The sequence below is a fragment of the Raphanus sativus genome, chromosome 5, assembly GCF_000801105.2.
Source record: "Raphanus sativus cultivar WK10039 chromosome 5, ASM80110v3, whole genome shotgun sequence".
Taxonomy (NCBI): domain Eukaryota; kingdom Viridiplantae; phylum Streptophyta; class Magnoliopsida; order Brassicales; family Brassicaceae; genus Raphanus; species Raphanus sativus.
The window spans coordinates 34,954,153-34,974,546 of NC_079515.1; the positions used below are offsets into that span (position 1 = coordinate 34,954,153).

At 35.7% G+C, this 20,394-nt stretch overlaps 3 protein-coding genes across 3 annotated transcripts; 2 read left to right on the plus strand and 1 right to left on the minus strand.

The window, feature by feature from the left end:
* Nucleotides 1-11,488: 11,488 nt before the first annotated feature.
* Nucleotides 11,489-13,145, minus strand: LOC108861703 (transcription factor MYB90). The gene is made up of 3 exons (XM_018635639.2): nucleotides 12,804-13,145; nucleotides 12,238-12,367; nucleotides 11,489-12,152 (listed from the first exon to the last, which is right to left on the minus strand). The coding sequence occupies exons 1-3, from the start codon at nucleotides 13,054-13,056 to the stop codon at nucleotides 11,651-11,653; spliced, it is 885 nt and encodes a 294-aa protein (XP_018491141.1). The 5' UTR covers nucleotides 13,057-13,145; the 3' UTR covers nucleotides 11,489-11,650.
* Nucleotides 13,146-15,006: 1,861 nt separating this feature from the next.
* Nucleotides 15,007-16,023, plus strand: LOC108858841 (uncharacterized). The gene has a single exon (XM_018632708.1). It carries the CDS (start codon nucleotides 15,007-15,009, stop codon nucleotides 16,021-16,023), a length of 1,017 nt encoding a protein of 338 aa, XP_018488210.1.
* A 2,114-nt stretch (nucleotides 16,024-18,137) lies between these two features.
* On the plus strand, nucleotides 18,138-20,110 carry LOC108856252 (probable glucan endo-1,3-beta-glucosidase A6). The gene is made up of 3 exons (XM_018630015.2): nucleotides 18,138-18,295; nucleotides 18,369-19,715; nucleotides 19,897-20,110. The coding sequence occupies exons 1-3, from the start codon at nucleotides 18,241-18,243 to the stop codon at nucleotides 19,932-19,934; spliced, it is 1,440 nt and encodes a 479-aa protein (XP_018485517.1). The 5' UTR covers nucleotides 18,138-18,240; the 3' UTR covers nucleotides 19,935-20,110.
* Nucleotides 20,111-20,394: the final 284 nt, after the last annotated feature.

Consider the following 20,394-nt stretch of genomic DNA (forward strand, 5'->3'; position numbering starts at 1 on the left):
GTGGCCTTTGATTAGATGAATTTTCCACTGATGCAGAGAGCACCGTGCCCAGCCGTAAGCTTCACCAGCAATCATTTTCAGAGCTTAGTCATTGCTGATGTTTGCCCAAATCACCTCGTTTTTTCTTGATACAATCTCTCCGCCGGTAAAGAATCAGAGCATAACCCAATAAGCAGCTCAGTGAGTTTTTTTTCTGTGCAGCACTAATTTGTAATCTCTTTCTTCAATAAGTATAACATGAATCACTGACGCCTCAAATCTGCAATCGTTTATCGAAGCTATACATGGTTGGTGAGTAAAACAACAGTTATGTTTTCCCCTTTAGTTATACACTTGCTCATTTGAAACTATGATTGTTTTCTGATTTACCGTTTACTTTTGTAGTATCTCTCGAGTGCTGTGGTTGATCTCGGACAAATGCAGTTTCTTACCTGTCTCCCAGAAGCACTTTTCTTGCAGAAGGTGTTTTCTTTAGACGAACGTCTCTTGACAATCTGGTGCCATTACGATGTCTGAATTTGTCTGGATTACAATGATTGAGAAGGAGAAAGTGATGAATCGCAGGGAAAGAAACGCCCATATTTATAGTAGCAGATTCATAAGAAGGTGGTGTATTGATTGAGACGTGGTGCTAGTAGTGGGTCGGTGGCATTTATGAGTAGAGTAGGTTAATGGAGCATTAATAGCGATGATTGAATGCAAACGTTTTGCGTAACGGTGCCGGATCTCTACCGAATCTACAGAGCCGCTGGAAAGCACATCATTCGTCATAACGGTGTCGTTGCTTTCCAAAGAACTGTTTGGAAAGAGGGTCGGTGGACGTGAAAAATCATCTTGGGCTTAGGTTTGTGAAATTATAGATAAGTTATGGAAGCCCAACTACTAAACAACCTAATATATAACATTTTGAACGTTTTTTAGAAGCCCAGCACGTAAAAACCGAACAAAACCCATTCCGCTTTGTGTTTCAACGAAACGCCGAGTTTCATTAATCGGTGACACGTGTCGCTCTCTGATGCATCGAGTTTATGACCTGTAATCTGATGTGGCGCATCCTGGAGTGAGAAAACTCTATTTTATATAAATAGACTAGGGCTGGCCCGCCCTACAGGCGGGATGTAAATTTAAAAATAATTAAAATAATTAGTATAAATATTTAATATAAATTTTTATTATTTAAAAATATAAATATTAGCTAAATTTTGTACATGCTATTGTATTTGAAGACTAAATAAACCACACTATCTCGAAAATTTTGTTATGATTTTTAACATATTTTTTTCTTGTTAAAAGGTTTCAAAAAAAATTGTTAGATAACTTATGTTTTAATTATACATTAGTTTATGGTTTGGCCCGCCCTACGGAAAAGTTAGTAACTGGAAAATTCCATAATATATTATTAATTTTATTGAGTGTTTTAAAATGATTAGTTTGCTATTTTTTAATATTTTCACAATTTTTTTTTCAATTTCAAATCTATATTCGTTAACTCTAAATGTATATGTGTATACTTCTTTTTGTTTAAATATTTTGTAAGGAATAATACTTTGTATCGGTGTATTAATAAGCAATTTTATAACCAATAATTTTAGCTTGGCTGATTTAACAAATAATCAAATAATGTTATTGTACCCTGGTATTTATATTTGATGTGGTTTGTACTTTGTATACAGTTTCCAAATGCCAATATATCACCATGCCTTATTTATTGTTTTAGGTTTTGTTATTTGAGTTGGTAACGTCTTTTCTAAGCTATACATTTTTTTCCTGCAATCTTGGTTTTAGTTTTGGAAGAAAAAAAAGTATTCTGACTGTAAATTTTCTGAAGCCAATATATAAGTGATGTAGTATTTTGCTTTCTAGATCCCATGTAACAATAGTTTTAAAAATCTTTGTAACTCATGATTGGAAGAGACTTACTTTTTTTTTTTTGCTAAGAAGAGATTTTGAAATTAGCTGTGAAAATATTTTACATCTCTTCTAAAGAACTTGCCAGTCATCACCATCATTAGTCATATCACAAACTAATAATAAAAATATACTCCAAGCAACATATAAACTTTTAGAGGAAGTTGAAGAAAGCTAGAATCATTGTTTCAGAAGCAACAAAAAGGTTTACAATTAAGCCAGTGAAGGTTCATATCCACCTTAGATGGAATTCAAGATAAGGAAGCAAAGATAGTATTGAACAAAAGATCTGATTCCTCTCCAAGTGATTGTATTCACTACTTTTAAAAAGGTCTAGTATATAATCCACCAAAATATGTGTTGAACAAAACTATGTCAACAACTGGCCAGTGAACAGTATCATTATCTCAATTATATTGTGGAAGAACCGGTGCATAATAGAATGCCATGGCTGCATTGTAATCCTACACAAGATTGATTGATTAGTATCCTAGCAGGAAAGTCCTGCAGGGCTACTTCAACGGATGCCCAAATATGAAAAGTTACCTTGAGAGAGAAGAGGGTGAAGGAATCAAACATGTCTTTGGATTTTGAACTTTCTGGGATTTGGAATATAAGCATAGAAAGAGAAATACATTCTTCGGGTTCAAAGAATCACTGACGAACATCATCTTATTTTAAACTCCCCATCACCATCTTTTGTCAAACCTAAGACACCACAGAGACGCATAAGAGAAGCTCATGAGGGAAGCTAGCAGGACACAGGATGTCAACTCCATGAATCATAGTCACTATGGAGAGGACATTGATAAGAACTCTTTTTCAGCATCTTAAGCAGACTAAAATATGTAAGAACTTGTTTCAGCATCTTAAGTATGTAAGCAATCCGAGCCGTACCTGTCCCCCGGCCGATCCTGGTACGCGAGACCTGCACCATCAGAATACTTTCAGAACAGCTTCAAGTTAATCAAGATGAAACTGATACACGATCAGTCCTAAACAGTCACTGATGAAAGCTTCTTGATATACCAATTCTCTACAACATATCTGAAGAAAACATATCAAATTTAAAACCTTGACTAACGGTAAGAGAGATCCAAATACGTCTCACCAACTTTAGCCAACCTAACATAAGTACTACTCTGAGGATACACAACTATCACATTGGAAGAATAGAACAAATATAAGAGCAGCGCTTATAAACACAAACATATTAAAATCAGACAACCGTTAGCATCTTCACAAACTTATCTAAACATCGACAAAAGTTCCTACCAAGTTCTTATTTCTTCTCCTCCTCTCCCTCTCTTTCATCTACCGCTTCTGATAATTTGGTGGGCTCGTTTTGGTTCATCAGCTTTATAGATCATCTTTGAACTCTGTAGCTGAAATATGGGTGAAAGTGTGTTTTTACATACATACACAGAAATCACTGAATAAAATTAAAAAAAAAAATAATTAGACCAATCTGTTTCATACCAAGGAACCTGCACCACCAACTACTTGGCCACTACCAAAATTCATTCTTAAAGAAATCAAAACATTACTAAGAAATAAAAATCCTAAACCACAACAGACAGATTGGGAAGACAAAGAAGAAGAGAATGCACAAACCATTTGTATCAAGGAGCTAGAGTGTGAACATTGAACCAGCCTTGAGCGGCGAGACGGTGAACCCTTACGGTGGCTCTACTGAAAATTGTGAAAATAGAGCATAATCAACAAATGGTCTCAAAATATTATATAAACCAAAAGAGATTAAAAGAAGATCTGGGAAAAAAGTTTGAAGCTTATGAATGTGAACACCGAATAGTTCAAGAAAAATATGATCATAAGAGTAAAGATCGGAAAACGTTCGAATCAAGGAGGAGCATCTCCACTCCCATCAACGCGCCACCGTTTGATTTTCACATGAGAAAAACACCTCGACAATAAAAGATCAGCGGCGGCCTTCAAATATTGTGTTTATTTTGGATTTTCATGAACTGAGAGGAATGATGTTCTAGGTATGCAAATACCTTTTATAGATTGAGAAACACAGTCTTGAAGAGATAAAGGATCATTGAATTCATTGCGCTTGATTTGAGTTGATGGAGTTAAGAATTTTCATAGAGTTAACGAATGAAGAAAATGAAACGACAAAAACATGACGCTTAGTTCCTTTAGTTCCGTTTAAACCGTAACGCAGAGTTTAGTATACAAAGACATGTGTCAGCCTGTTAAGCCCAATAGTATTACACAAAGCCCAGACGGTAGCCTAAATAATGAATCGGACACGTGTCAGCCGCTCGACGACCGAATTTGTGACCTGTCAGCTGACGTGTCAGAAGGAGAGAAACATCCTTTCTTTATATATATAGACTAGGGCTGGCCCGCCCTACGGGCGGAATGTAAATTTAAAAGCAATTAAAATAATTAGTAAAAATATTTAATATAAATTTTTATTATTTAAAAATATAAATATTAGCTAAATTTTGTACATGCTATTGTATTTGAAGACTAAATAAACCACACTATCTCGAAAATTTTGTTATGATTTTTAACATATTTTTTCTTGTTAAAAGGTTTCAAAAAAAATTTGTTAAATAACTTATGTTTTAATTATACATTAGTTTATGGTTTGGCCCGCCCTATGGAAAAGTTAGTAACTGGAAAATTGCATAATATATTATTAATTTTATTGAGTGTTTTAAAATGATTAGTTTGCTATTTTTTAATATTTTCACAATTTTTTTTTTCAATTTCAAATCTATATTCGTTAACTCTAAATGTATATGTGTATACTTCTTTTTGTTTAAATATTTTTTAAGGAATAATACTTTGTATCGGTGTATTAATAAGCAATTTTATTACCAATAATTTTAGCTTGGCTGATTTAACAAATAATCAAATAATGTTATTGTACACTGGTATTTATATTTGAGTTTTTTATATTGAGAGGCAGTTTTGAGTTTTCTATTACACAATAAATCAGTTTTTGCTCTTAAGACACTTTTCTTAACTTAATCCATTCATTGCTAACTAAAGTATAACTAGAATATAATATGTAGGACCCACTGATTCTCTTCTTTTCTTCTTTCTTAGATTTTGGTTTATTTTTAAATCTCTATTTATTTTACAAAATAAACACAATTCTTTAATAATTTTTGTGGTGCATCATATCTTCTTTGTTGTGCTTCCTAGTTTTCATCTGTGACAATAAGTCGTGGTGATGATTGGAATCCACTGCGGTGTCGTACCGTGAAGCTCAGGAAACAATGAAGCTTTTTCTCATATTTTCACATTTGGTCATTTATTTGTTAGGTTATTAACAATTTGGCTCAAACTATCAAATTTTCAGATTTATCTCTTTTAATTGTCCAAAAAAATTAATTGTTAATGTACATAGTTAACCAATAAGACCCAAACTATTGTTATATACAAAATCAATTGTCACTTTGGTTAAGATCAAAATTAATCAATTAGATACTACAACTCTCTGTTAATGAAATTGGGCAACATATGCACATATTAATTCTTAAATGCATTGGAGAATACATTAAATGAACTAAAATCAAAGCTAAAATCATTAGATATGAATAATACATAAAATTATGTATGCACATATCCACCTATATGTGTACAACGATATGTGTAAGCAACCACCAATCCATTTATATGTGTACAACATTTTCTACATATATTGGTTCATCTTCGATGTACATGTGTACACGTTACATGTGTACACGTAAGTGTACACAAAATAACATGTCCATTTATCTTAAACATCTAATTTGTTCCAGTTTCTATAGATGTACACGTCACAAAGTGTACACATGTCTTTTGTTATTCTTACTCAAAAACAAAAATTGGTCTTATGTACGTGGACTATATTATACAAGTGAATCATTGTACATGATAGTAAAATATGTGTACATATGGGCATCATATGATTGTAGACATTTTGAACTTGCAAAATAATCCAATTAGATAGTATGATATTATGGTAATGTGTACACATATTTCTGTTATCTCATCATGTATGCACATATCCACCTATATGTGTACAACGATATGTGTAAGCAACCATCAATCCATTTATGTGTACAACTTTTTTACATATATTGGTTCATCTTCGATGTACATGTGTACACATTAGTATACACAAAATAACATGTCCATTTATCTTAAACATCTAATTTGTTCAAGTTTCTATAGATGTACACGTCACAAAATGTACACATGTCGTTTGTTATTCTTGCTCAAAAACAAAAATCGGTCTTATGTACGTTGACTATATTATACAAATGAATCATTGTACATGATAGTAAAATTTGTGTACACATAGACATCATATGATTGTACACATATACAATGTTTTAATGATATATATGTGTACATAGTTTTACATTTCTACATGTACAAAAAGATGTGTGCGACTTGTCTGTACATTGATTTACATATCAACATGTACAAAAGGGCATTTAGCCTTTTTTCCTTACATATTGTCCATCCTCATGAATTCTTCATGTGAAGATATATTAGACACCAGAAATATAGGTAACATTAGAACCTAACAATACTACTCACAACTAGACTTTTGGTTGAATCAAGATGTGAGCAAAATATTAGCACCTCAAATATCGTCAGCATGTACACATGTTTTTCATTGTCCACATGTACAATATTTTATAAAAAGTCACATGTACATTTTTTCTTTGACACTGCACAAGTTATGATATGTGATGATTCTGATTATCTTATTATAGTTTATTTTGATCATATTATTTTCGTTTATTTCATTTGTTTGCTTTTTGCATATCGCATGGGCTAAGAATGCAAATTCGGAAGTTTAAGTGTGTCTTTAGTTATTTTTATTGTATTTCATAGATGTGTTCCTACTACAATAGGTTAAAATGTAGTTTATGATGTTTGGGACCAAATTAAGGACTAATTTTCATATTTAAAAAGTATTGGGGTTATAAAATAAATAACAAATAAGTTTAGAGACCAAATATGTAAAAATGTCAAAATTAGCCATTGTTTCTCTCAAGCTTATTGTGCCAATTTCAGAGCGGTTATTGAGACGACGAAGAACAGTGGTTGAGTTGTCAGAGAACGGTGGAAGAGATACGTGAAAGACAACAGAGAACATAACATAATACCACACATGAGGAAGGTGTGTGACGTTAACTGTATTTCCACTGTTGGATGATGGGTCTTCTGCATCGTCTTCACCATCGTCTACGTCTCCACCGTCTCCTATGTCTCTACCGTCGTTTACGTCTCCACCGATTACGTCTCTGCTTATCATATATGTCATTATTACACCATTATCAGAGATATGTCTTGACATATCTTAAAAGATAGATTAAACGACATAGACAATAATTACATGTAAGTTCTTTTGAAAAAACAATCTGAATAATCAGATTTTAGTTTAGAAAAAGATGGAAAGTTTGGAAGAAAGAAGACGAAGAAGAAAGATAAAAGAACATAAAATAATATGAAATTTAGTATTTTATTATTTAGTTGGACTTTAGTTAGAATTCAATTGATTTGTGAATTGGGAATAGTGAAACATGTATTGAAAAGAGAAAAACTGTCTGAGGAGCGTAGACTGCCTTATATTGTTATTAAAAACTTGAAACTGCCTTATAGTGTAATTCTTTCTTTATATTTGATGTGGTTTGTACTTTGTATACAGTTGCCAAATGCCAATATATCACCATGCCTTATTTATTGTTTTAGGTTTTGTTATTTGAGTTGGTAACGTCTTTTCTAAGCTATACATTTTTTTCCTGCAATCTTGGTATTAGTTTTGGAAGAAAAAAAAGTATTCTGACTGTAAATTTTCTGAAGCCAATATATAAGTGATGTAGTATTTTGCTTTCTAGATCCCATGTAACAATAGTTTTAAAAATCTTTTTAACTCATGATTGGAAGAGACTTACTTTTTTTTTTGCTAAGAAGAGATTTTGAAATTAGCTGTGAAAATATTTTACATCTCTTCTAAAGAACTTGCCAGTCATCACCATCATTAGTCATATCACAAACTAATAATAAAAATATACTCCAAGCAACATATAAACTTTTAGAGGAAGTTGAAGAAAGTTAGAATCATTGTTTCAGAAGCAACAAAAAGGTTTACAATTAAGCCAGTGAAGGTTCATATCCACCTTAGATGGAATTCAAGATAAGGAAGCAAAGATAGTATTGAACAAAAGATCTGATTCCTCTCCAAGTGATTGTATTCACTACTTTTAAAAAGGTCTAGTATATAATCCACAAAAATATGTGTTGAACAAAACTATGTCAACAACTGGCCAGTGAACAGTATCATTATCTCAATTATATTGTGGAAGAACCGGTGCATAATAGAATGCCATGGCTGCATTGTAATCCTACACAAGATTGATTGATTGATTAGTATCCTAGCAGGAAAGTCCTGCAGGGCTACTTCAACGGATGCCCAAATATGAAAAGTTACCTTGAGAGAGAAGAGGGTGAAGGAATCAAACATGTCTTTGGATTTTGAACTTTCTGGGATTTGGAATATAAGCATAGAAAGAGAAATACATTCTTCGGGTTCAAAGAATCACTGACGAACATCATCTTATTTTAAACTCCCCATCACCATCTTTTGTCAAACCTAAGACACCACAGAGACGCATAAGAGAAGCTCATGAGGGAAGCTAGCAGGACACAGGATGTCAACTCCATGAATCATAGTCACTATGGAGAGGACATTGATAAGAACTCTTTTTAAGCATCTTAAGCAGATTAAAATATGTAAGAACTTGTTTCAGCATCTTAAGTATGTAAGCAATCCGAGCCGTACCTGTCCCCCGGCCGATCCTGGTACGCGAGACCTGCACCATCAGAATACTTTCAGAACAGCTTCAAGTTAATCAAGATGAAACTGATACACGATCAGTCCTAAACAGTCACTGATGAAAGCTTCTTGATATACCAATTCTCTACAACATATCTGAAGAAAACATATCAAATTTAAAACCTTGACTAACGGTAAGAGAGATCCAAATACGTCTCACCAACTTTAGCCAACCTAACATAAGTACTACTCTGAGGATACACAACTATCACATTGGAAGAATAGAACAAATATAAGAGCAGCGCTTATAAACACAAACATATTAAAATCAGACAACCGTTAGCATCTTCACAAACTTATCTAAACATCGACAAAAGTTCCTACCAAGTTCTTATTTCTTCTCCTCCTCTCCCTCTCTTTCATCTACCGCTTCTGATAATTTGGTGGGCTCGTTTTGGTTCATCAGCTTTATAGATCATCTTTGAACTCTGTAGCTGAAATATGGGTGAAAGCGTGTTTTTACATACATACACAGAAATCACTAAATAAAATAAAAAAAAAACTAATTAGACCAACCTGTTTCATACCAAGGAACCTGCACCACCGACTACTTGGCCACTACCAAAATTCAATCTTAAAGAAATCAAAACATTACTAAGAAATAAAAATCCTAAACCACAACAGACAGATTAGGAAGACAAAGAAGAAGAGAATGCACAAACCATTTGTATCAAAGAGCTAGAGTGTGAACATTGAACCAGCCTTGAGCGGCGAGACGGTGAACCCTTACAGTGGCTCTACTGAAAATTGTGAAAATAGAGCATAATCAACAAATGGTCTCAAATTATTATATAAACCAAAAGAGATTAAAAGAAGATCTGGGGAAAAAAGTTTGAAGCTTATGAATGTGAACACCGAATAGTTCAAGAAAAATATGATCATAAGAGTAAAGATCGGAAAAACGTTTGAATCAAGGAGGAGCATCTCCACTCCCATCAACGCGCCACCGTTTGATTTTCACATGAGAAAAACACCTCGACAATAAAAGATCAGCGGCGGCCTTCAAATATTGTGTTTATTTTGGTTTTCATGAACTGGGAGGAATGATGTTCTAGGTATGCAAATACCTTTTTATAGATTGAGAAACACAGTCTTGAAGAGATAAAGGATCATTGAATTCATTGCGCTTGATTTGAGTTGATGGAGTTAATAATTTTCATAGAGTTAACGAATGAAGAAAATGAAACGACAAAAACATGACGCTTAGTTCCTTAGTTCCGTTTAAACCGTAATGCAGAGTTTAGTATACAAAGACATGTGTCAGCCTGTTAAGCCCAATAGTATTACACAAAGCCCAGACGGTAGCCTAAATAATGAATTGCTGCGTTTCATTAACGCGGACACGTGTCAACCGCTCGACGACCGAATTTGTGACCTGTCAGCTGACGTGTCAGCAGGAAAGAAACATCATTTCTTTATATATATAGATATCAATGATTTCGAGAAACAGAAAAAGAAAATGCATATCACTACATTAAAAGGCTTGTGGTACGGTATTTTGAACAATGTCAAAAAATTCTGTTCGTTTTAACAAAGAGAAAGAAGAACAAACTCTGTTCGCACGGCACATATTTTTCCAAAGAAGGTGGATTCAAAATGGAGTTGGTTGCATGGAAAAATTACTCCACCAGTGAACAGAAGATGACATCAGTTAGACGATTAGACGACAACAGTCAACAGCATTCAGTTTTATTGCTAAGAGCATCCCCATTGGGGTATGCTAATAAAGGTTCACACGCATTTTCATAAAAAAAAATATATATTAATGTCTGCTTTGTGAATCCGCGCCGCGCAAGATCACTTGGACGAACCCGTATCGTCACTATTTGTGGGCTCCACTGACGCGTGGCAGCCCGCGATTGATCGGTTAATTAGTTTTTTTTTTTTTTTGGAAAATCAAACGAAAAAAAATAAAAAACTATTATAATTGCATTGGAAATCGAGAATGGACAAACTTACTAATGGAGATGCTCTAAGGGAAAAGTCTATGTCGCATGTCTGGTTGAAAACAGTAGGGGTCGACACTTCTCCCCTAAAATATTTCCTAAAATGGTATTTGATTTTCAAAGCAACTATATATATTTTTTGTAGGGGTTAATTGGTCAAATAGATTGCAAAAAGAATAAGATTTAAATAGAAGGCTTTAGCTCTAATGCATATAAATTGAATAATTGTAGAGAAAGTACCTTTTCAGCAATAGAAATTAGTTAATTTCAAAAAGTACTACAAAGTTATTACAAATAACTTTATAAATAAAAATTATTGCATTCACAAATATATATATAGAGAACTCAGGGTCAACTTAACATAATGAAGGCCCTTGAGCAAAAACATATTAGTTTGCATTTCTTGGCTTTTATGTTATTAAAATTTGTTGGATTTTAGGTGGCTCCGAAGGCAGAACTGCATTAGGCGCAATATGTACGCTTGATCCAACCTAACTTCAAATCATAATCGGAAGCTAAAACTGGGATCAATCAGAGATTTTTTCTAAAGCCATTTCTTTATCATTTTATTTTAAGTGGATTTCTACTTTAAAATAAAGAGAATTGTTGGAGATGCTGTTAATGGTCAACTCATGTTGAGTAAGCGAGTTACATTGTAATGTACGCTGTCACCTTTGACTTACAATTGATACTACCGTATATGTATATAATATATAGAAAAACTTATTTTGCAGTATGTAGAAGATTTAGCAAAAAAAAATTCGTAGAAGGAAATCCTGATTTTATACAAACCATATATCTTTTTCTTTTGCAAAATATAAGCACAACCAGAACATAAATTAATTGGTTTATTTGGAAACAACTCCGATCCACACTAAATGCAAAAGTAACACACAGATCGCAAACAAATATACTGAAAACACTAATCAAGTTCTACGGTCTCTCCATCCAACATCTTCCAAAGTTCCTCAACGTCAAACGCGGAGGTTGCCCCCTTTTCTGTTTCCTTACCTTCTGGAACGAGCGTGTCAGGCTGTTTGCTCTCCTCCAGCAAACTCTCCCACCACACATTCTCTCCATTCATTAAATTACTAAAAAGTTCATACTTCTCCCTAGCTTTGCCTTTGTTACATGTCATACTATTTTCACAGACATTATTAATGTTGTTGAGTCCAAGGCATGGAGGAACAACGTCAACTTCTGGCAGGCCACGGAGATGGCTGTAGCCATTGTTAACGGTGAAGAGTCGAGGTCGAGGTTTGAAAACGTCATTTTTTTGGGCAGGTGTGGTAGAAGGGTATGTTATGTTTCTCTTCTTCATCTTGGTCTTACATGGTTCATGTTTCTTGCTCAGATGGGTATTCCAGTAATTCTTGATATCATTAGCAGTCCGACCGGGTAGTCTACCAGCAATTAAAGACCACCTAAGCATGCATTGAACGATTTGGATATATATTTTATGGATCATTAGATAAGAAAAGGTTGAATTTTTGTCTTAAGAATACAAACCTGTTTCCTAAAAGCTTATGAAGACGGAGAAGAAGATCAACTTCATCAGAGTTAAGTTTTCCTCTCTTGATAGTTGGCTTCAAATAGTTCAGCCATCTTAGTCTACAACTCTTCCTACACCTATTAAGCCCTACAAAACCAATAATTTTATCCCGAAGAATCACACTAATAATAAGTTACAAAAAAAAGAAGAATCACACTAATAGAAGTTATGTATTATTTCCACACAAAGACACGTATTCGTACAGAAAATGTCACTGAATTCATTTACTAAAGGAAAACCCAAAAGAAATGTTGGTATCTTATCTCTTTGTCAGCGGAAGTAGAAGTCTTAAATGCAGATCTTCGTTTAAGTGCGACATAATTAAATACGAACAACATGAATGTTTTTCCATGAACAACCTCATAAAGCATGAGTCGAAGATTTGTTCATTATGACAAAAAGAAAAACAATGATTCAGTCATGTGTTAATTAATTCCCCGAATAGTAGACAAAGGGAAAGAAATTTTCCGTAGTGATTGATTATAATTTATATGTATATATAAAAGTAAGAAAATTAACATACCAGCTCTTAAAGGGACTTGATGCCATTTGCCTTCTCCATACTTATCAATGCATCGCCTCAAGAGACTGTCTTCTTCAGTCGTCCATGCACCTTTTGTCAAGCCTTTGGACGATTCCTCCATGGACCAAAGATTGATATTAAAAGTATCTAGCTCAATTATTGTAAAATTTATACGTAACAGGATGAGGGAAAGATTTATGGGTAGTGGTTTCACAAATCCTTGGAGGACTTTATATACACACACGAGGGACATAGGCAGTGACGTGCATGTTTGATATCCACACTTCCTCTTTCTTTGTCTTTTTGAAACACGTGCTTAATTTGTTAAGTTAGCTCTGCATCTTTTTCCGTGTTTAGTAATTTAAGGAAAAAGATATTTTTGATCAAAAAAGAAGTAACTTAAAGAAAAAATATCTATTAATAAATTAGGAGAAACGACGATAAATGATTGGTGCCAGACAGTTTTTCTGATTCAAAGGGAGTATTAGTTTCATGCACCAAAATTAAACGTAAAAGAGGTTTGAAAACATTATGAACTCACATATCCATTAGAAAGCCATCTCACCAATACCGGTTGCAATCCCATCAAAAAGTATCAACAGGAAAAGAACTTCCATGTATTCTTTTTTCAGAGGTCGCGTATAAACTGGCTCTTTTTTGGTGATGGCAGTACTTCGCTCTTCCACAGATACGCGGCATCCCGACAAGCCATAAATCACATCCATTTCCTCCTCTCAGATTCAGGAGAACGGATCGATTCTCAAGAAGGGATCTAGCAGCTTTGTGTAGATTACTTCTCTGATCTTCTTGGAAGCCCAGCTACTCCTCCCATGTTCGTCCAGAGTGACGTGGACTTGCTCTTCAATTTCAAATGCACAGACGAACAGGTCATGGACTTTGAGAAAGGCTTCTCAACGATGTATATTAAGGAGGCTTTTTTCTCACTGCCTCGGAATAAAACGGGAGGCCCGGACGGTTATTCAACAGAATTTTTCATTGCCTCCTGGTCGGTAATCGGTACAGAAGTGACTGAAGCAATTATGGAATTCTTCAGATCCGGGAAACTGCTCAAGCAATGGAACTCCGCAAACCTGTTCTTAATCCCAAAGAAGCCCAATGCATCCCACCCCTCCGAATTTAGACCCATCTCATGCCTCAATACGGTGTACAAAGTCATCTCCAAGCTAATGGCTTCCCGGCTAAAAGAAATCCTGCCTCTTATGATCTCCAAGTCTCAGTCCGCCTTCCTCCCCGGCAGACTCCTTGCAGAGAACGTGCTCCTTGCAACAGACCTAGTCAATGGATACAACACGCAGAATCTGACTCCAAGAGGCATGCTCAAGGTTGATCTGAGGAAAGCATTTGACTGCCTAAGATGGAACTTCATACTAGCCACCCTTCGAGCTCTAGCTATTCCGGACAGTTACATAATGCTCATAAAGGAATGCTTGTCGACTGCCTCCTTCTCGGTCTCGGTAAATGGTGTCTCGGGTGGTTTTTTTAAAAGCTCCAAAGGTATCCGTCAGGGAGATCCGTTGTCATCGTATCTCTTCGTGCTTGCTATGGAATGCCTCTCCCGGCTTCTCCTATCTCGCTATGAAGCAGGTTCTATTGGCTACCACCCGAGAACGGAGGATCTAAAGATATCCCATCTCATGTTCGCGGATGATGTGATGGTCTTCTTTGATGGCACAAGCAATAGTCTTCACGGCATCACTGAGTGTCTCGACGACTTTGCTTCATGGTCGGGCCTCCACATTAACAGCGCCAAGACTGAGTTATTTACTTCTGGAGTTAACCAAAGTGAAACCACTGTTATTTCAAACTATGGTTTCCCTTCTGGTAAACTTCCGATTAGGTACCTCGGTCTCCCATTAATGAGCAGGAAGCTCAGATCTCAGAGTACTCCCCCTTGATGATTAAATTGAACTCGAGCTTCCACTCTTGGTCAGCCAAGCTCTTGTCGTTTGCGGGAAGACTCCAACTCCTAAACACAGTTATCTTCGGTACGGTTACTTTCTGGACATCGGCGTTCATCTTACCAAAGGGCTGCATAAAGAATATTGAATCACTATGTTCTCGTTTTTTATGGTCCGGAAGTACAGAGAAGAGAAGTATTGCTAAAATTGCCTGGACCACTGTTTGTCTACCCAAAAATGAAGGAGGCCTAGGCCTAAGAAGCTTCTTAATCTGGAATCAGGTGATGTGTCTCAAATTTATATGGCTTCTCCTGTCAAATGCGCCCTCCTTGTGGGTTGACTGGCACCGAAGCACGCACCTCCATGGTCAATCTTTCTGGACTATCACAGCAAACGACAATGACTCTTGGGCATGGCGGAAACTATTGGACTTAAGACCTCTGGCGCTTCGTTTTTGCAAAACCGTGCTGGGAAACGGACAGACCGCAAGCTTTTGGTTCGATAACTGGAGTCCGCTGGGACAGCTGATTGATCACATAGGCCCGACAGGACCCAGAAGGCTCCGACTTAGAGACAACGCGGTGGTGGCGGATGCTATCTCCGGATCATCGTGGACTATGCCTCATCCTCGCTCGCAAATGGAAGTAGACCTGCACGCTCACCTCACTACTATTAATCTACCACTCCCCTCTGATGTTAATGATGAATATATATGGGTTGCTCGTGATTCGTCTTTTGTTGATTTCAGGTCCTCCACAACGTGGGAGGTGCTCAGACCAAGACAGGAGATTCAAAACTGGGTGGATGTTGTCTGGTTCAAAGGCGTTATCCCGAAGCTCAGCTTCAACATGTGGATTGCTAACTACGACCGGATGCCCACTCGATCAAGATTGGCTGCTTGGGGCGTTGCAATCTCACCTTCATGCCCGCTATGCTCCAATTTCGATGAAACCAGAGATCATCTTCTACTCTCATGCGCTTACAGCCAATCCATTTGGAAGGAAGTCTTCGTCCGATGCAACACACCGAGAAGAGCTTTTACCGACTGGTCGGAACTCCTCTCTTGGATCAGAGCCACTCCATCGAAGAAGTTCTCTCTGCTCAGGAAAATCGCGACTCACGCTGTGGTTTACCACAAATGGAAGCAGAGGAATAACTTGGTGCATAATCAGTCATCCATTCCGGCGAGCACTGTGTTCAACGGCATTGATAAGGAAGTCCGCAACATTATCTCTGCAAGGCGCTACAGGAAGCTCTATGATTCACTCATGGTCCTATGGTTTAAGATAAAATTTGTGTAAAAATGTTCTTATGGCTAGTTTGTGATTCATCTTGTTCTTTTTTTTTTCTTTTTGCCAAGATGAATCGAATTTAAGTTTGTGCGTTTGTAACAACTTTCTATTCTTTTATGATATTTACAGTTTAGCAAAAAAAAAAACTTACCAACCCAACCATTTCAGCGCACAATTCATAAGAAATATCCAAATTCACCATCACTAACTTTATTTAAAAATTTAAAATACAGATTCATCAAGGAAATATCGATCACAAAATACATAGACTCTTACCTATTGAGGTTGAGGTTTCTGATCACTCATACAGTCTTACTTTGGTCTCTTTCATATCTTCTTTTTCGCTTCCTTCAATCTATTTTTCCCTACTTTATAGAATATCATTTAAACTCTAATATCATTTAAACTCTTATATTGACCAAATTTATCAGTCATGCTTTTTGATCAAAAAAAAATATCAGTCATGCTTTAATGAGAAACACCAGGTTCATTTATTTTTACTTTTATCCCGTATTCTTTTATTTTTCATATTTTTATTGAATAAAAAAAAAAGAAAACCATATTAACATAGACCAGTCTTTTCAGATCTAAACGAGGAAATCCAGTGTATACCAAATTTCAAAGAAAGATAATCAAGTAGATTAAAAGGAATTCAGTTTTGGATCCTTTATACACTCTTGTAAGCATGGATATAATTGGCATATCAATCCATTTTGAATTTTCATGTTGTGTAGTTTGCAATCAATATCAGAAAGAAAGGTCTCATAGTCCTTGACTAAAGTTTAACTCAAAAATGACTGACTCTGAAAAGGCACACTGTTACAAACTACTTCCCATGCACTTAAACAACCTTGTCCCAAGTATTATAAAGTTGAAGTTGGTGAAAAAAAAACAAATAAAACTGATTAAAGCATAGAGATAGAAGCAGACTTACAGTGTGCAAGACAGGTGTCAACCAACACTAGCATGGTGTCGACTGCCTGTTCCAAGATTCACCTTTTTAATTGAGAAAAAGAAATACACACATATTAGTGGCCTCGCACTAATCGCTTGTTTAACATTATTAGCTTAACTTTTAGAGCTCATATGCGATTCGAAAGAGAATGGGTACTTGCTCTAAAACAAACCCCAATATCCAATATCTTGATCTTCAGAGCACCGCTGATCAACCTTGAGATTCAGTCAGAATATGTTATGGTCATGGATCACTGAACCACTAGGTCAACTGTGGTTGAATAATTGATCAATAAATTATAATATGTAGTTATATATAAATATAACATTATTAACCACTGAATTATATAAGACATATCAAAAACTCAAGTTTTATTCTAAAAATATAATTGATATTTAGAATTTTATTTTAGTTATAAATTTCATATGTCATGAAAAATAAATTATTTGAATATTTTTAATACCAAATTAGTATTTTTTTGCTAAAAGTTAAGATAGTAAATAATTAAATAAAAATTATTATATAATTAACTTTTAAATCTAAAATAAATAAAAATATAAACTTATAATATGTTATTAATTTTAAAAAATAAACTAATACTATCATATCAAGAATTTTTTTATTACCATTTTTTTCTAATGACATAATCAAAATTTCATCAAAATCTAAGGAATAACATGTTTATTCAATTTTACGTAATGTTAAAATGTATATGAATAGTTTAATCAATTTTTAAAAAAAATATTATCAGTTTTCATCGTCTAACAGTTCTTATTGCGGGTTATAGCATTTTTTTTTTGTTTTTACTGGGTTTTACTGTATTTTTAGTTAATGGTTTTTTATTAAATCTGAATCAAATTACATACAAGTAAATGATTTTACAATTTTATATTGGATATAAAAACACTGCATAAAACTTAAACATTATTGTAGGATATCTTTAAAATTATTTGTTTTCTAGTAAAAAAAATATAAATTCATATAAATTTTATGCAAATGATCAACAAAAAAATGTATTATTTAGCATTATAATGTGACAGAGCGATTCTTGGTCTCCTTTGAACAAGCCAACCAACCAGTCTTCTTTAAACACAAAGAACTATGAGAGTTCAAGAAGCAATTAATAGTTTGATCAAACGCTTTTCTTGCATGAGTGATTATATCTTAATCACTAAACATGTACAACCCCATAATCTCCTCTAAATACCCCCTCAACAAGTCTCCTCTACTTCATCCTAAATTCAACTCATCAGCACTCTCCTCTCAACAGCATGTCTTCTCCAATAGCTTATTTTGCTCTGTTCCTCACTCTCATCGCCCTGTCAAGTAAGTCTCATTATATTGTAATTCAACGACCAAACACATTTTCCCTTACCATAATCTTGTCTTCTTTTTACAGGTTCTTGTCGGTACGCAATTGGTTCACCGAACAACAAAACATTTTTATCACTTGCAAGCAGGATTGGGATAAACTACGGAAGATTAGGCAACAATCTCCCATCTCCTTACCAATCAATCAACCTCATCAAATCTATTAATGCAGGCCACGTCAAACTCTACGACGCCGACCCCGAAACCCTAATGGTCCTCTCTCAGACCAATCTCTACGTCACAATCATGGTCCCTAACAACCAAATCATTCCCATCGGCGCCGATCAAGCCGCCGCAGACAACTGGGTCACCACCAACGTCCTTGCTCACTACCCGCAAACAAGAATCCGATTCGTCCTCGTCGGGAACGAGATTCTCAGCAACAGCTCAGATCAAGACAAGCAAACCTGGGCGAGTCTTGTCCCTGCCATGCGTAAAATAGTGACTTCTCTCAGAGCAAGAGGGATCCACAACATCAAAGTGGGAACACCGCTCGCCATGGATGTTCTTCGAACGAGTTTTCCTCCGTCGAGTGGTGCGTTCAGGGAAGAAGTCGCCGCTCCGGTGATGTTACCGTTGCTGAAGTTCCTCAACGGAACAAACTCTTTCTTCTTCCTCGATGTTTACCCTTACTTCCCTTGGTCCACTGATCCGGTTAACAACCCTTTGGATTTCGCTCTCTTCCAATCGAATTCAACTTATACCGACCCCCAAACCGGTTTGGTTTACACCAATCTTCTTGACCAGATGCTCGATTCGGTTATTTTCGCGATGACCAAGCTCGGTTATCCAAACGTCCGGCTTGCAATCTCTGAAACCGGGTGGCCTAATTCTGGTGACATCGACGAAACCGGAGCTAACATTCTCAATGCGGCCACGTATAACCGGAATTTGATCAAGAAGATGACTGCTAACCCGCCGCTCGGTACACCGGCTAGACCCGGTTCACCTATACCGACGTTTTTGTTCTCATTGTTCAATGAAAACCAGAGACCCGGTTCGGGAACAGAGAGGCATTGGGGGATTTTGAATCCTGACGGTACACAGATCTACGACATTGATTTCAGCGGGACGAGACCGGTCCCTAGTCCTGGTTCGTTGCCTAAACCGAGTAACAATGTTCCGTTCAAGGGAAATGTGTGGTGCGTGACGGTCGAAGGAGCCAGCGAGGCGGAGTTGGAGCGGGAGCTTAGCTTTGCTTGCCGACAAAGCAACGCAACGTGTGCAGCTTTGGCGCCGGGAAGAGAGTGTTACGCACCGGTTTCGATTACTTGGCATGCTAGCTATGCCTTTAGCTCGTACTGGGCTCAGTTCAGGAACCAAAGCTCTCGGTGCTACTTCAATGGTTTTGCGCGTGAGACCACGACCAACCCTGGTGAGTTTCTAAAATTCTATATTACTTGTTTCACAAGAAATACTAGACATACGAAAATACCTCTCACTGAAGTTGTGGTTTCCTAGTGGAGAAAGAACAATTCTGAGATTACATAATTACTTTTAATGATTTTTTTTTATTTTTGGACAACTTCTTAATGATTGTAATGACTATTTCACAGGGAATGAGCGTTGCAAGTTCCCTAGCGTTATCCTGTGAGACTTCGCCAAGAGTCAAAACTAATTAAGGAGCATGGAGAAGGATCAAAAGCTGGATCATTAGTATTTTTAAGTCAATCTTCTTCTTGATAATTTTTATTTCCGTTATTCCAAGTTGTTACTCCTTATTTTCTGTTGTTGAGAAAGATTGAATAAACATCGAAAATTTGTTACTAATATTTTAAAGACGAAGATTACATCATCTCTCATGTGTTTATCTATCTGGTAACATTAATGTGTTTGATGAAAATAGTGAGGAAATGATAGACATTATGAGAAAATCATAAGCAATGGAACAAAACTACAAAAGCATATAAAAATACAATCACCGATTCGTGAACTACATAAGTTTTGCTAGATTTTTTTTTTGTTAACATCATACTTGTTTAATCCTTATACATTTAATAAAAACAACTCCAAATAAAAACAAGCACCAAAGAACTGTGAGAGTTTAAGAGACG

Coding starts and splice junctions, on each gene's coding strand:
- LOC108861703 (XM_018635639.2), bottom strand. CDS start 13,056: ATGTCCCTCGTGTGTGTATATAAAGTCCTCCAAGGATTTGTGAAACCA. Junction 12,368..12,803: donor TCAAGTCCCTTTAAGAGCTG/GTATGTTAATTT, acceptor TTGGTTTTGTAG/GGCTTAATAGGTGTAGGAAG. Junction 12,153..12,237: donor CATAAGCTTTTAGGAAACAG/GTTTGTATTCTT, acceptor ATGCATGCTTAG/GTGGTCTTTAATTGCTGGTA.
- LOC108858841 (XM_018632708.1), top strand. CDS start 15,007: ATGTGTCTCAAATTTATATGGCTTCTCCTGTCAAATGCGCCCTCCTTG.
- LOC108856252 (XM_018630015.2), top strand. CDS start 18,241: ATGTCTTCTCCAATAGCTTATTTTGCTCTGTTCCTCACTCTCATCGCC. Junction 18,296..18,368: donor CACTCTCATCGCCCTGTCAA/GTAAGTCTCATT, acceptor TTCTTTTTACAG/GTTCTTGTCGGTACGCAATT. Junction 19,716..19,896: donor TGAGACCACGACCAACCCTG/GTGAGTTTCTAA, acceptor ACTATTTCACAG/GGAATGAGCGTTGCAAGTTC.